Here is a 13453-nt window from a genome sequence, read left to right on the forward strand (position 1 = left end):
CACACACACACACACACACACACACTGCCATGAGAGTCCCTGCTCTGTAGTGTGGCCTCTGGCCAGCCTGAAAACTTCAGTTACTATGTCCATGATACTACGGTTTTAAACTTCAGTTACTATGTCCATGATACTACGGTTTTAAACTTCAGTTACTATGTCCATGATACTACGGTTTTAAACTTCAGTTACTATGTCCATGATACTACGGTTTTAAACTTCAGTTACTATGTCCATGATACTATGGTTTTAAACTTCAGTTACTATGTCCATGATACTACGGTTTTAAGTAGCAGTAGGTTAACCAGGGTGGGATAGCTATGGTCAGATGACAGATAAAGGACCTGTCCTTATCATGGAGATGCTCTATAGGACCCAAGAGGAAACTCACGAGGAGAGGTTCGACAGACTGGAAAAGTCATGGTGTACAGTCAGAGAAGGTTCATTCAGTTGGTTGAGATGCATTATATTACGTCTATCATAGAAAATAGCTAATACTATGTGTATTTACACACTCACACACACAAAGACACACAACCACACTAGCATGATCTCTCTCTCTCTCTCTCTCTACACACACATATTATGCATGTGTCTATATAATTAGTGCCATGTTCCTGTAATCCACAATGCAGACAAAGCAATGGATCTAGACCTCCTCACACGCACCACGCACCACGCCCCACGCACCATGCACCACGCACCACGCACTACGCAACATGCACTACGCACCATGCACCACGCACCACGCACTACGCACCATGCACCACGCACTACGCACCACGCCCCACGCCCCACGCCCCACGCACCACGCCCCACGCACCACGCCCCACGCACCACGCCCCACGCACCACGCACCACGCCCCACGCACCACGCCCCACGCACCACGCACCACGCACCATGCCCCACGCCCCACGCACCACGCACCACGCCCCACGCACCACGCACCATGCACCATGCACCACACACACACACACGTCTATGACTTAATAATGATGAACTCACCAACCACATGGCTGTAGTAACACACTCTACAGAAGGCTATGGGCTCTTAATATCATAATGTACTACAAGTAGAGGCAGTACCTTGGTGCTGTGGCGTTGTTTCTTGTTGATGGCTGGGGAGGCAGGCTGGCCGGGGCTGGGGACGGCACTAGAGCTGGCCGATGCATTGCCTGAGTGTAACAGAGCTGAGCGGTCCAGGGCAGAAAGGACCCCTACTGGCCCCCCCACACCCAACCCCATCCCAGGGGCCTGTTGTTGGGACACCTTCTGCAGCTCCGCAGCCAGCTGCTTAGGATCCACTCCTGGAGAACGCTGCCTGTCACCTGCACACACACACATTAATGTGTCATTATAACTCAGAGGTCATGATTCCTATGTAGGATACCTACAACCACACTAGTGACATACCAGGCTTCAGCTGGGCGTGGTTCTCCAGGGCCTGGGGGTGATCAGGGTCAGACAGCATGTTCAGATCACTGAGAGACAGGAAGGTCAAAGGTCAAATTTAGTTTTTGATCTAAATTAAGTTGGGATGAGAGGAGAGAAATATGATAAATATGAGAGATGAGTGAGAGGAGAGAGGGATGGAAGGAGAGAGAGTGATGAGAGGAGAGAGGGGGCTGTTTGACTCACAGTCTGACACAGAACTCCGCCTCTGCACACGGCTGACTCATAATGCACTGCACCTCCTCGTAGGTCTTCCCCATCAGAGGAACCCCGTTCCACTCCAACACCTGCATTCCTACAGAGAGAGAATATTTGAGACACATCTTTCCCTCAGATTACACAGACCCACAAAGAATTTGAAAACAAATCCAATTTTGATAAACTCCCATATATATTGGGTGAAATACCATAGTGTGCAATCACAGCAGCAAGATGTGTGACCTGTTGTCACAAGAAAAGAGCAACCAGTGAAGAACAAACACAAAGAACAAACAACCCATATTGGTACTTTAACTATTTGCAAATCGTTATAACACTGTACATAGCCATAATTTGACATTTTAAATGTCTATATTCCTTTGAAACTTTTGTGAGTGTAATGTTTACTGTTCATTTGTGATTGTTTATTTCACTTTTGTTTATTATCTATTTCACTTGCTTTGGCAATGTAAACAAACAGCTCTGGAAAAATGTAGAGACCACTGCAAAATTATCAGTTTCTCTGGTTTTACTATTTATAGGTATGTGTTTGGGTAAAATTAACATTTTTGTTTTATTCTATAAACTAACTGACAACATTTCTCCCAAATTCCCCCCAAAATATTGTCATTTAGAGCATTTATTTTCAGAAAATGGCAATTGGTCAAAATAACAAAAAAGATGCAGTGTTGTCAGAACTCGAATAATGCAAAGAAAATAAGTTCATATTCATTTTTAAACAACACAATACTAATGTTTTAACTTAGGAAGAGTTCAGAAATCAATATTTGGTGAAATAACCCTTATTAGTCTTACAAGAGGCTTACAGTGTCTCCACCCACTGTGTAATTTGGTGGAGGATCTGTGATGATCTGGGGGTGCTTCAGCAAGGCTGGAATCGGGAAGATTTGTCACAACCCAACCAAGCTTACAAGTTTAACTCCTTCTCAAGGGTAGGCTCTAACTCTTCGAAATTTACCACTGCCTTTTCTGTTCATGACTAGAGCGTCTTTCTTTCAGGTTCTTGTTCACACAGCTGACAAGGCTCAGAGAACATGCCAGAGAAAGTAAAGTAAGGTAGGATAGAAATAGAGAGGGAGAAAGTGCACAGCAAACTCAAACCCATGGCAGCCTCGGCGCTGGGGCTGCACTTACACAAACGAAACCTCGTCCTCACATGAGACTTTTGCTTATGAAGCAACTCGCCAGCTGCTGTGACGACAGGATGGAATTAACATCTCTCTCTCTCTCTGTAGATTAGATAGTCAAGGCCACATTTACAACATGCTATCGCTCTTCCCCTCCCATTTCCCCCCTCCTCATCTCTTCTCCCTCCTTTTTTCTACCTATTTCTATCTTTCTCTGCTCTCCGTCTCTCATTCGCTCTCATTCTCTCTCTCATTCTCTCTCTCATTCTCTATCTCTCATTCTTTCTCTCTCATTCCCTCTCTCTCTCTGCACCTGAGGGCACAAGTGTTCAGTTCCATGGTCTCTTTCACTAAAGTCGAAACATAGCATTTGCATAATGGCAATTTAGTCCACTGAAGAAAGTCAGATAAAACCTCAACTTTAGAGCAAAACAACACTATGGTACTATGGTTGCTTCCATTCCTAGGAGGGTTACTGTGTAATAGATGTTAGAAAAACAGAAACAACCAAACATTCTGTCATAATTAAAATACACTGGGACAATTACTCTGTCTACATAATTATCTACACAATCTGTATGACGCTAAATATAATTACAAACTGAAGGGGATTGTAGGGAGATGGAATATGCAGAGAGAGACAATTGTGTGTGTGTGTGTAAATCTGTTCGCTTGTATGTGTGTGTGTGTGTTTGTCCTTCAAACTCCTCCTTCCTCTCTCAGCAAAGGCTGTCACATGTCGCTAGCGTCACCGCCAGGGTGTGACGTCCCCGCCAGGGTGTGACGTCCCCACGTCTGAACTGAGTGTGACAGAGAGAGGGAGTAGATGAACCCTCACATCCCTAACTGCAGTGGATTATGCTATAGAATCATAAAGAACAAGGCTTTCCCTCTGGTTCAACCCAGGAGGTCTGGATGCTCAAACATGTACCACGTCAGAGCAAATCCCCCAAATATATCAGTGGGAGAGATCTACTGTCACATTGTTCAGGATGTCTGGTAGTTAGAGTGCTGTGTTCTGAAGTTTCTTCTACGTTCTTGTCTTCAGCCTGTAGCCTGTACTAATCTGTGCTTCAGACAGAAGAGTTTTACAGAAATATGATGGAGAGGGGGGCTAAATACAGTTTCCAGTGTGTGTGTGTGTGTATGTGTGTGTGTGTGTGTGTGTGTGTGTGTGTGTGTGTGTGTGTGTGTGTGTGTGTGTGTGTGTGTGTGTGTGTGTGTGTGTGTGTGTGTGTGTGTGTGTGTGTGTGTGTGTGACTGTGTGTGTGTGCTAAATACAGCATAATTACTAATCCTGTGCAGGCATTGCAAAGGGGCAGAGTGAGTTGACAGAGCTTTTTTTCTGGCTATCTGACATCTCAGAGAATAAGACGTGACATGTGCTAATGCCCGCTCACGTGCAGGCGAACACACAAGCTCTCTCTCTCTCTGGCGCTCAGATAGCCTGGCAAAGAGTGAGCTGACATTGGCCTGGTATTATTCATATAATAATAGATTCCTGCTTAAACCATTAGGTTATCAGCTCTCCTCCAGAACATTTGTGAAATTATCAATATACCTCATCCAGCTTAACTCGTACAAATTGAAATGCATACAACATGCACTTAGCAGTTATGATATACCACGATAAGAATGTTAGATTTTTCCAAATGTCACTTACCTTTTTTCTTTCTGCACAGATTAACATACCCACTTTATATTTGTAAATACTTACACCTTACACACACACGTGCATGTACACTTACCTTCCACCACTTTCCCTGTTTGTTCAGCCACTCCCCCGAGCGTAACCTTGGCAATGTAAGCTCCTATCTCACCACGACTCCCAGGAATCTCTTTCCCTCCCACCACACGAATCCCCAGGCCATTCCCTGCAGGGAACACACACCCACACCAATGAAACAGGCCTGAAATGTCATATTGGAATTCCAGAGTCTGAGATCCTATTATTACATTTGAATAGCCATAGATTTGTACATTATAGAATGTTTACTGTACGTTTGGGTGCTCTACCTGAAACGCTGCTGTCCTTGGGGTCTCTCTGTACTTTGATCCGGGTGTGAGGATACACATAGGGAATCAACTTCATCTGTGGGAGGGACAGGGACATCAGAACAGTCAAGATCCAGTACATTGATTACAACGACAACAAAAAATATGGCAGCACTCCAATACAACTCAGCTAAAGACAACATGAACAACAGTCACTACCAATGTACATTCAATTACGAGAAAATGTAGGATATTTAAGAAATAAGGCACGGGGGGTGTGGTATATGGCCAATATACCATGGCTAAGGGCTGTTCTTAAACACGACTCAAGGCAACACCCGAAGTGCCTTATTGCTATTAAAAACTGGTTACCAAAGTCATTAGAACAGTAAAAATGACATTTTTTGTCATACCCATGGTATAGTCTGATATACCATGGCGTTCAGCCAATCTGCATTGAGTCTCAAACCAGCCAGTTTATAATGTATTTTATTAAATGTAGTCAACTAGTTTAGACGTATCCAGCTCCTCTAACCTGTCTCCTGTCCAGAGCTTGTCCGTTTACCCGATGTTGTCTCTCTGCAGGCTTGTCAAACCAGTCAGTGTCCTCCCTCCTCAGGTGGTATGCTACACAGGGACAGAGACATGGGGAGGGGGAGACGGGTGGAGAAATGCAGACAGGGAAAGAGACATGGGGAGGGGGAGACGGATGGAGAAATGCGGACAGGGACAGAGACATGGGGAGGGGGAGACGGGTGGAGAAATGCGGACAGGGACAGAGACAGAGAGGGGATACTCAATGGTCAAACCCTTTACAAGCAGGATAGATGCCCAACTCCAAATCAACCGCTAGCCTCTAGCCCCTGACCCTACATTACGCACTTTATATAGATCTGAAGGTATTAGCAATATTGTACTATCTCTAAGTCACTCTCTGCTAGGCTTGGCGGAGTCTATGTGAATTATCAGATCTACACAAGTGCCTTGGGGCGGGAGCGAGGTGGCTATGTGGAATTGGGCATGAGTAGCACCCCTTAAAATACTTTATAAACACATCCTTCACTCCATGTCTACTGCTTCTAGGTGATCAGTGATCTGAGCTAGCTGGAGAGGTGAAGGCAGAGTGGTGAAAACCTTGCTCTGTCCCATCCCCAGTTGTATTAGATTAGTGACCCCTTCAGAGGCTGGATGGGGATGGATGTATTTCAATTAGTTATGGCATGCAGAGGGACCCCTGTGTGTGTGTGTGTGTGTGTGTGTGTGTGTGTGTGTGTGTGTGTGTGTGTGTGTGTGTGTGTGTGTGTGTGTGTGTGTGTGTGTGTGTGTGTGTGTGTGTGTGTGTGTGTGTGTGTGTGTGTGCGGGTGTATGTGTGTGTTTGTGTGTGCTGATAAACAGGTCATGCCAAGAGAGAGTGAAACATCTCCACAATGGGTCAGGAACACAGTAGAGACAGACTGAAGGTGGACGCGGAGGAGAGTGCCTTCCACAGTCACAAGTACAGTACAGTTCCCTTTGCCCTGAGACAGTGAGGTGGGGCATTGTTAGCTGGTGTTGTTATCAGGGTGATCTAACATCATGATCATTGTTGCATCTATCATCGTGTGAGAGACCCTCGACAATTACTGATGTGGTATTCAGACATGTCATTGTTGTGGTAATGTATAGCATTTAAATGTGGAGCCATATCTGAGCCACCTTGCAATAGTGCATGAACATGAATTCCAGAAATGGGTTTGATATATGTACAGAACCATTTAAAAGTGGATCATTCCAGAAATGGATTGGGGAACCACTACAGTATATGATATGTTTACAGTACATTAACATCAAGATATGGGTCATTCCACGATGAGTTTGATATGTGTAAAGTACCATCCAAAAATGGGTCATTCCTGAAATGGGTCTAAAATGTTTGTGTACGTGATACCATCAGCATCAGGTCATTGAGCACCATGGGGCGTGGTGTGTTGTGGGGTGGAAGCAGACATTGTCTAAGCTACATGGGGTTGGGATGTGGTCTGGACTAGACCGTTCACACTGCAGCTCTCACCTTCTATGTTCCAGTTGGGGCCTCCGGCTGGGGTGTAAAGTTATATGTTTTAGAAACGGCTACAACACAACGTCATGAATCTAAGACTTATTCAGTGGACTATGTCACCATCCACTTACACTGTATATCACATGCACTGAACTATATATAGTGGAGCACATGCTTTGAAAGCAAATAAATACATCTTATAACATTATAGTCCATCAGGAAGTTTGCATTTCTGATTAGAAGTGCATGAAAGACGTATGTCATAATACAGCAATTGTAGAATAATTGTAAAATGATCTACCTACAAATACACGGGTACTTACTAAAATATATCAAATGCATAGCATTGACCTACTGTAAAGTCACATGGATACTAAAGCATTCTAAACATCAAAAGGTAGACTCAACTATATGACATCACAGTGGGGCGACTTATTTTGTCTTGCCAATTAGCGCCCTTCCTTGAGGCATGGCTGGGTACGGCTGGGTATGATGATGTCATATTGCGGAGTGTCCCTTTAACATGGTGCTGCTGTATTAGTGGAGGGCAGGCAGCAGGGCCAGTGGGGAGGAACTAAACTAGAATACTCTACCGTGTCTGATACTCTCATGAAAGATTCTGGGATCATCTCTGTTCAGTGTCAGCATGGAGTCATTTAGGGCTGGAACCAAGGCAGATAGACACTCTTATTGATGTAGGGTCAGAAAGAGAGCCTTCTGCTGCTCATCAACTACTAATTCACCTGTCATTGGGGTCAGTTTTAAAGTAAATGTAAAACTGTTTAACATGCTATTCAAATGAAAATGCTATTTCAAAATAATCAACTTGCATATATGTTTATTAATGTGTGTGTGCGTGTGTCCGTGTGTTTCTGCTTGTCTTTTCCAAAATATATTTTCAAATATGTAAAGAGAAATGGTGTGCATTCTGAAACTAAATATCAGTAACTACACTATGCCGGGCCAATAGAAACATAGGGGCATGTTTAGGAGTGAGGTCCTGGTTAGAAAACATAGATGTGAGAAGGACAGCTGAAGAGATGGGGAGAGAACACATTAATATGCCACCAATAAGAAGAGAGCATGCACATTACAGTCGCTTGGAAACATTCAAAGCAACCAACATCATGCAAAAGACGATGTCAAGCTTTATTGAAATGGAAACTCAAACACATTTTATCTCACAGCAACATGCATGAATACAAAATGGAAAATACCCAAGATGTGCAGGGATGAATATGCTATAAATAACTGTGTAGTGTGACTACCATAACATTCACTGAATGTACAAACATTAGGAACACCTTCCTGATATTGAGTTGCACCCCCCCCCCCGCCCTCAGAACAGCCTCAATTCGTCAGGGCATGGACTCTACAAGGTGTTGAAAGTTCTCCACAGGGATGCTGGTCCCTGTTGACTCCAATGCTTTCCACAACTGTGTCAAGTTGGCTGGGTGTCCTTTGGTTGGTGGACCATGCTTGATAAACACGGGAAACTGTTGAGCGTGAAAAACCCAGCAGCATTGCAGTTCTTGACAGACTCAAACCGGTGAGCCTGGCACCTACTACCATAACCCGTTCAAAGGCATTTAAATATTTTGTCTTACACATTCACCCTCTGAATGGCACACATTCACAATCCATGTCTCAATTGTCCCAAGTCTTGAAAATCCTTCTTTAACCTGTCTCCTCCCCTTCATCTACACTGACTGAAGTGGATTTAACAAGTGACATCAGTAAGGGATCATAGTTTTCACCTGGATTCACCTGGTCAGCCTATGTCATGGAAAGAGCAAGTGTTCTTAATGTTTTGTATACTCAGTGTACAGTATATGTCTACTATCAACATGGATCCAAATCTAAAACTTAAATACACAAACAAATAATCTACAAAATCCTTAGGGAAAAAATGTCATTGCATTGCAATATAAATGTGAGCATAAGCTCTCTGTATTATTACTGCTGTAATAGTATGTGTGTATTTCTGGTAAAGAGACAACGTGAGTGAGTCAGGTACAATATAAATGGCTGACTGCATCGTCTGAACAATTACAGTAACTAGACCCAGACCCACACATAGTGATTCAGCATTATGCCTTTAAAATGGCTGCTGACAGCAGGACAAGCTCCACAATAGCTGAAAAGTAAATATATGTCTGTCTAAAGGCCTGACCTACTTCCTACAAAAACCAGACACCATTTTCTGTCTGGAGAAGAAAAGGAAAGGAGAGGAGAGAGGAGGAGGAGTGGTGAACTGTAGACAACAGGGCCTGTAGTCCCAGGGTGTTTCTCTCTGTCATCCTATCATGAATCTAGCAGCCTGTATAGACTATAGATAGCACCCAGATTGTAGCGACAGTTTACCAGCTACTGTTGCATATTCATTAGTCTCCCATCCATTTAAATAGGTTAACACCTATTTAGTCCACAGAGGCACAAGTGTGTGCTATTTATGATCACATATAATACATTATTGTTACTTTACTGTTCTGTATGCTTAAATGAAACCCTGTATCCATCCCATAATACATTCGGTCAGTGATGAAACCAGGAAGCCAACATGTAAAAGAAGAGAACAGAACTGGAGCATGCTAATAACAACACAGACACACTGTCTCATACATAACATCAACCGTATTATGTATCGGTGAAGAAGACAGACAAAAGAAGGCAAAATAACAAACAGTGTTGCATGCAGAGATCAAACAAGACAGAAACAGAAACCAGAACAAAAGACAAAGACAACATGATGATAAAAGATGTGAAATAATAAGTGATGAGGACAACAGAGACAGAGTCAAAGCCTTCTCAGGCAGACATAAACACAGTCAGGAGCATTGCGACATGTCCAGAGACTCAGGATGCTGTGAAAGCCTCAGGAGCCATTTACCTTCGCTGTCAGACATCGCTCCCCCAGATCATCCATGATGAAGGCTATGTCTCTGTCGTAGACCCCACTATGTCCTCGTGTAGCCCTGGACTCCTCCCTCATGTGCTGCTGGACTTCCGGCAGGGAATGGCTGGAGCCAAACTGGTCTCTGGAGTCAGCTGAGATAGGTGGTAGAGGACCAGCTGAGGCTCTGGCCATGCCCATCGGCTCTCCCACCGGGCTCAGAGGGCTCTCCTCTTCTGAGTTCTGAGCCACGATGGGGATGCGCCCGATGGGCAGGCTGGTGGGCTTGGTCCTGGCCAGCCCGGAGCCGAACGCTGCATCCAGGGCTTCTCCCTCGCTCCTCAGCCTGAGAGAGGAGCTGGACAAGTCCCGTTTGATGGAAAGATCCAGGCCGTAGACAGAAGTGGGGCGGGAATTGGGTCGTGAGGAAGGGCGAGAGCTCGTGCCGCTGGGGTAGGTGGTGTCATCCTGTAGGGTGGACCTCATGGTGGGTCCCCCAGGCTAAGGGACTGGCTCAGAGAGCCAGCCAGGTTAGTTCCCAGAGAGGAGCCCAGGTACTTCTGCTGCTCTGAGAGGTTCTTCTTCAGGCCAAAGTTGATCTCATCCTGAAGCAGTCTGGCTCGTGTGGACAGGTTGGTGATAGATGAGACTCCAGAGCCCAGGAAGCTGCTGTAGTCTGGCTCCAGGTCTCTACTCTCCTGGATGGGGGAGAATTTTGTTATCTTGGGGTCCATCAGTGCTGCCTTCTTCTGGTTCTTGATCTGTTTCTGGTAGAGCACGGCGGCAGGAAGCTGCTTGGCTGCTTGTTTCTCCAAGGTCAGCCGGCTGATGCTGTACTTCTCAGCCTTAGGGAAGTGTCTGTAGCTGGGGTCAGTGGAGAGGTACTGAGGCATGCCTAGGCCTGAGAGGTGCTCCAGACCCTCCGTCCCTCGTCTAAACTCCTGCTTTATCTGTTGCTTCAGGAGCTTCAGCTCATAGGGCTCTTCCATAGAGTCCTCCTCTCCTTTACCGTAGCTGTGCAGACGCGAGTTACCCAGGAACGCAGCCACCTAAATAAAGAACAGAAAATCATCATCATATTGCATAGAATTTTAAGCAATTTTCAGCTAAATTCACACAAGACACACTGAAACAGGATATATAACATAACGTACATATCACAGAAGAGCATTTACTTTAAATCAGTGGAGGCTCCTCAGCGGAGGAAGGGGAGGACCGTCTTATACATGAATATGGTTAAACATTTAAAAATGTATCATTTTTTGATAAAACTATACTAAATATATTAATGTCACCAAATAACTGATTAAAACACACTGTTTTGCAATGAAGGTCTCCAGTAGCCTCAACAGCACTCTTTAGGGTAGCACCATGGTGTAGCAGCTATTTTCTATCCTTCTCTGGGTACATTGACTTCAATACAAAACCCCGGAGGCTCATGGTTCTCACCCCCTTTCATAGACTTACACAGTAATTATGACAACTTCCAGAGGACATCCTCCAACCTATCAGAGCCCTTGCAGCATGAACTGACATGTTGTCCACACAATCAAATGATCAGATAATGAATCTAGTACTGAAACCATAAACTGGAGCCAGCTAGCACTGCAATGCATAAAATGTGGTGAGTAGTTGACTCAAAAGAGAGAAAGACAATAGTTGAACAATTTTGAACAAATTTCTTCAAAAACTAAGGAGAAGCAGCAGCAGAGAGAGATAGCTATGTTTCAATGTATTTTTGTTCACTTTCACTTACTTAGCTAGCTAATGCAGCCAGCTACTCAAACACTTGGCTCAAACAGAGAGGAATGCTAATTATGTTAGCTAGCTGGCTAAGACTATTAAACACTGGAACTTTCCAAGTCCAGGTAAGCTTTCGTTTTTTTGTTTTATTACCACCGGGGTCCGCCGGTGTAACAGCTAAACTGCTTGCTGTACACTGTACTGCGTGATTGTAGAGGGTTTACTAACGTGTTAGTTGTAATGGCTATGTTGACTATGAAGTTAGTTTAAAAACAAGAAAGAGACAGGGGATACCTAGTCAATTGTACAACTGAATGCATACATTTTTTTGCGTCATCACGACTCTCAAAAGCAGAGACAGCCACTGTTTACTTCTGAAGATAACTTTAGCACCGCCGTCCTAAAACCCGATTCAAATTCGACACAAACCATCAGATAGGTATGTAATGACACATTATATAAACTCTTTATAGTGTTTTATTTACATTTTAGAGGTGATAAGTTGGACAGATCAGGTGAAAAAAATCAGTTTCCCCACACAACATATCTCCCCCGGTATTGAATGTGTCACTGTCTGTCACCTTGATTACTCCAATTTGTCTCTCGACCTGTGCACCTGCATTATAAACTTTCATTCGTAGGTTACTAGCAACCTCATGATGGGTATAGGAAACATTTTTTGTATCATTTAGTAGCCTAAACCTATCGATGTTACATTGAGCTGGGTGAATGGAATATGAATGACAGTCATCCAATATGCTGTAATAAAAATAAGGATCATAAAAAAGAACAAAATCCTCCCTAATCTTAAACAGCAATGACCGCCACTGTTTTAAATACATAACAGTTACCTCTGCAGTGCGCCTGGCTTCAGCGGCCCGAAGCAGCCTGTCAGCCTTGGACAGGTCCTTATCAGGCAGGCTGAACCCTGACCCCAGCCCTGCAGAGCCTTTAGTCAGCTGCTCTATGTCCTCTATCAGAACATAGTTCCTGGTGTTGTGGTGGTCGATGTCAGCGTAGAAGGACTCAGTAGATATATTAGACATGGGGCTGGAGGCCATTCTCCTCTCCTCCAGACCCATCCTCAGTTCCAGGCTGTTGTACTTCCCAACCCCATACCCACCCCCTCACTGGAGGAGGGTACAATGATGATGGGCTGGTTCCGGATCACCTCATAGTTGGTGGTGTTCTTGGACTGGTAGCCTGAGGACTGGGCCTGCTGGTGGGAGTGGGAGGCCAGGGGGTAGGACAGGCTGGGTACAGAGGAGTAGACTGACTGACTTTGGTAGGGGTGCTGCTGGTAGAGGGCCTGTTGCTGGTAGAGGGTCTGCTGGGGGTAGTGGCTGGTGGCATTGGTCTGGGGGACATACTGGGCATAGTGGGAGTAGGGACTGGCTAGAGTGGAGTACTGAGAGTCAGCCTCAGTCTGAGGGGGGATGAACTGGTCAAACTCTGACTGGGGAGCTGTCCTGGGTCTCTCTAGGCCGTGGTTGCTACCTCTGGTCTCCCTGATGTTGCTGACCTCACTGTCTGACATGTAGTCTCTCTCCTCAGCCACACCCTGCAGGTAGGCCCTCTCTCTTTCTCTCTCTCCTGCAGCAGGGCATCCTTACGACGGTTGATGCCCATCTCAAGGTACCTGTAAAAAGGAGAAGATGGGATTGGATTTACAGTGGCTTGCGAAAGTATTCAACCCCCTTGGCATTTCTCCTATTTTGTTGCCTTACAACCTGGAATTAAAATAGATTTTGGGGGGGTTTGTATCATTTGATTTACACAACATGCCAACTACTTTGAAGATGCATTTTTTTTTGTGAAACAAACAAGAAATAAGACAAAAAACAGAACTTGCGCGTGCATAACTATTCACCCCCAAAGGAAAAACTTTATAGTGCCACCTTTTGCAGCAATTACAGCTGCGAGTCTCGTGGGGTATGTCTCTATAAGCTTGGCACATCTAGCCACTGGGATTTCTGCCCTTTCT

The 13453-nt window shown here is 44.8% G+C and overlaps 2 protein-coding genes across 3 annotated transcripts in view; both read right to left on the bottom strand.

Annotated features, from left to right (window-relative positions):
* Positions 1 to 8136, bottom strand: part of LOC106561223 (protein piccolo) — an 18149-nt gene extending 10013 nt beyond the window's left edge. For both annotated transcript variants that reach the window (XM_045698749.1, XM_045698748.1), the window contains exons 1-8: positions 7427 to 8136; positions 6846 to 6872; positions 5330 to 5421; positions 4816 to 4891; positions 4548 to 4673; positions 1640 to 1748; positions 1415 to 1482; positions 1088 to 1329 (exon numbers count right to left, since the gene is read on the bottom strand). In XM_045698749.1, the coding sequence (XP_045554705.1) occupies positions 1088 to 1329; positions 1415 to 1482; positions 1640 to 1748; positions 4548 to 4673; positions 4816 to 4891; positions 5330 to 5421; positions 6846 to 6872; positions 7427 to 7481 (795 nt within the window). In that variant the 5' untranslated portion in view covers positions 7482 to 8136. The remainder of the gene's footprint in view (positions 1 to 1087; positions 1330 to 1414; positions 1483 to 1639; positions 1749 to 4547; positions 4674 to 4815; positions 4892 to 5329; positions 5422 to 6845; positions 6873 to 7426) is intronic.
* Positions 8137 to 12553: 4417 nt separating this feature from the next.
* The window catches only part of LOC106599044 (protein piccolo), a 90926-nt gene continuing 90026 nt past the window's right edge, over positions 12554 to 13453 (bottom strand). Inside the window, exons 18-19 of the mRNA XM_045700365.1 lie at positions 13030 to 13108; positions 12554 to 12895 (exon numbers count right to left, since the gene is read on the bottom strand). Coding sequence (XP_045556321.1) covers positions 12554 to 12895; positions 13030 to 13108 — 421 coding nt within the window. The remainder of the gene's footprint in view (positions 12896 to 13029; positions 13109 to 13453) is intronic.

The sequence above is a fragment of the Salmo salar genome, chromosome ssa17 (genome assembly GCF_905237065.1).
Source record: "Salmo salar chromosome ssa17, Ssal_v3.1, whole genome shotgun sequence".
Lineage (NCBI taxonomy): Eukaryota > Metazoa > Chordata > Actinopteri > Salmoniformes > Salmonidae > Salmo > Salmo salar.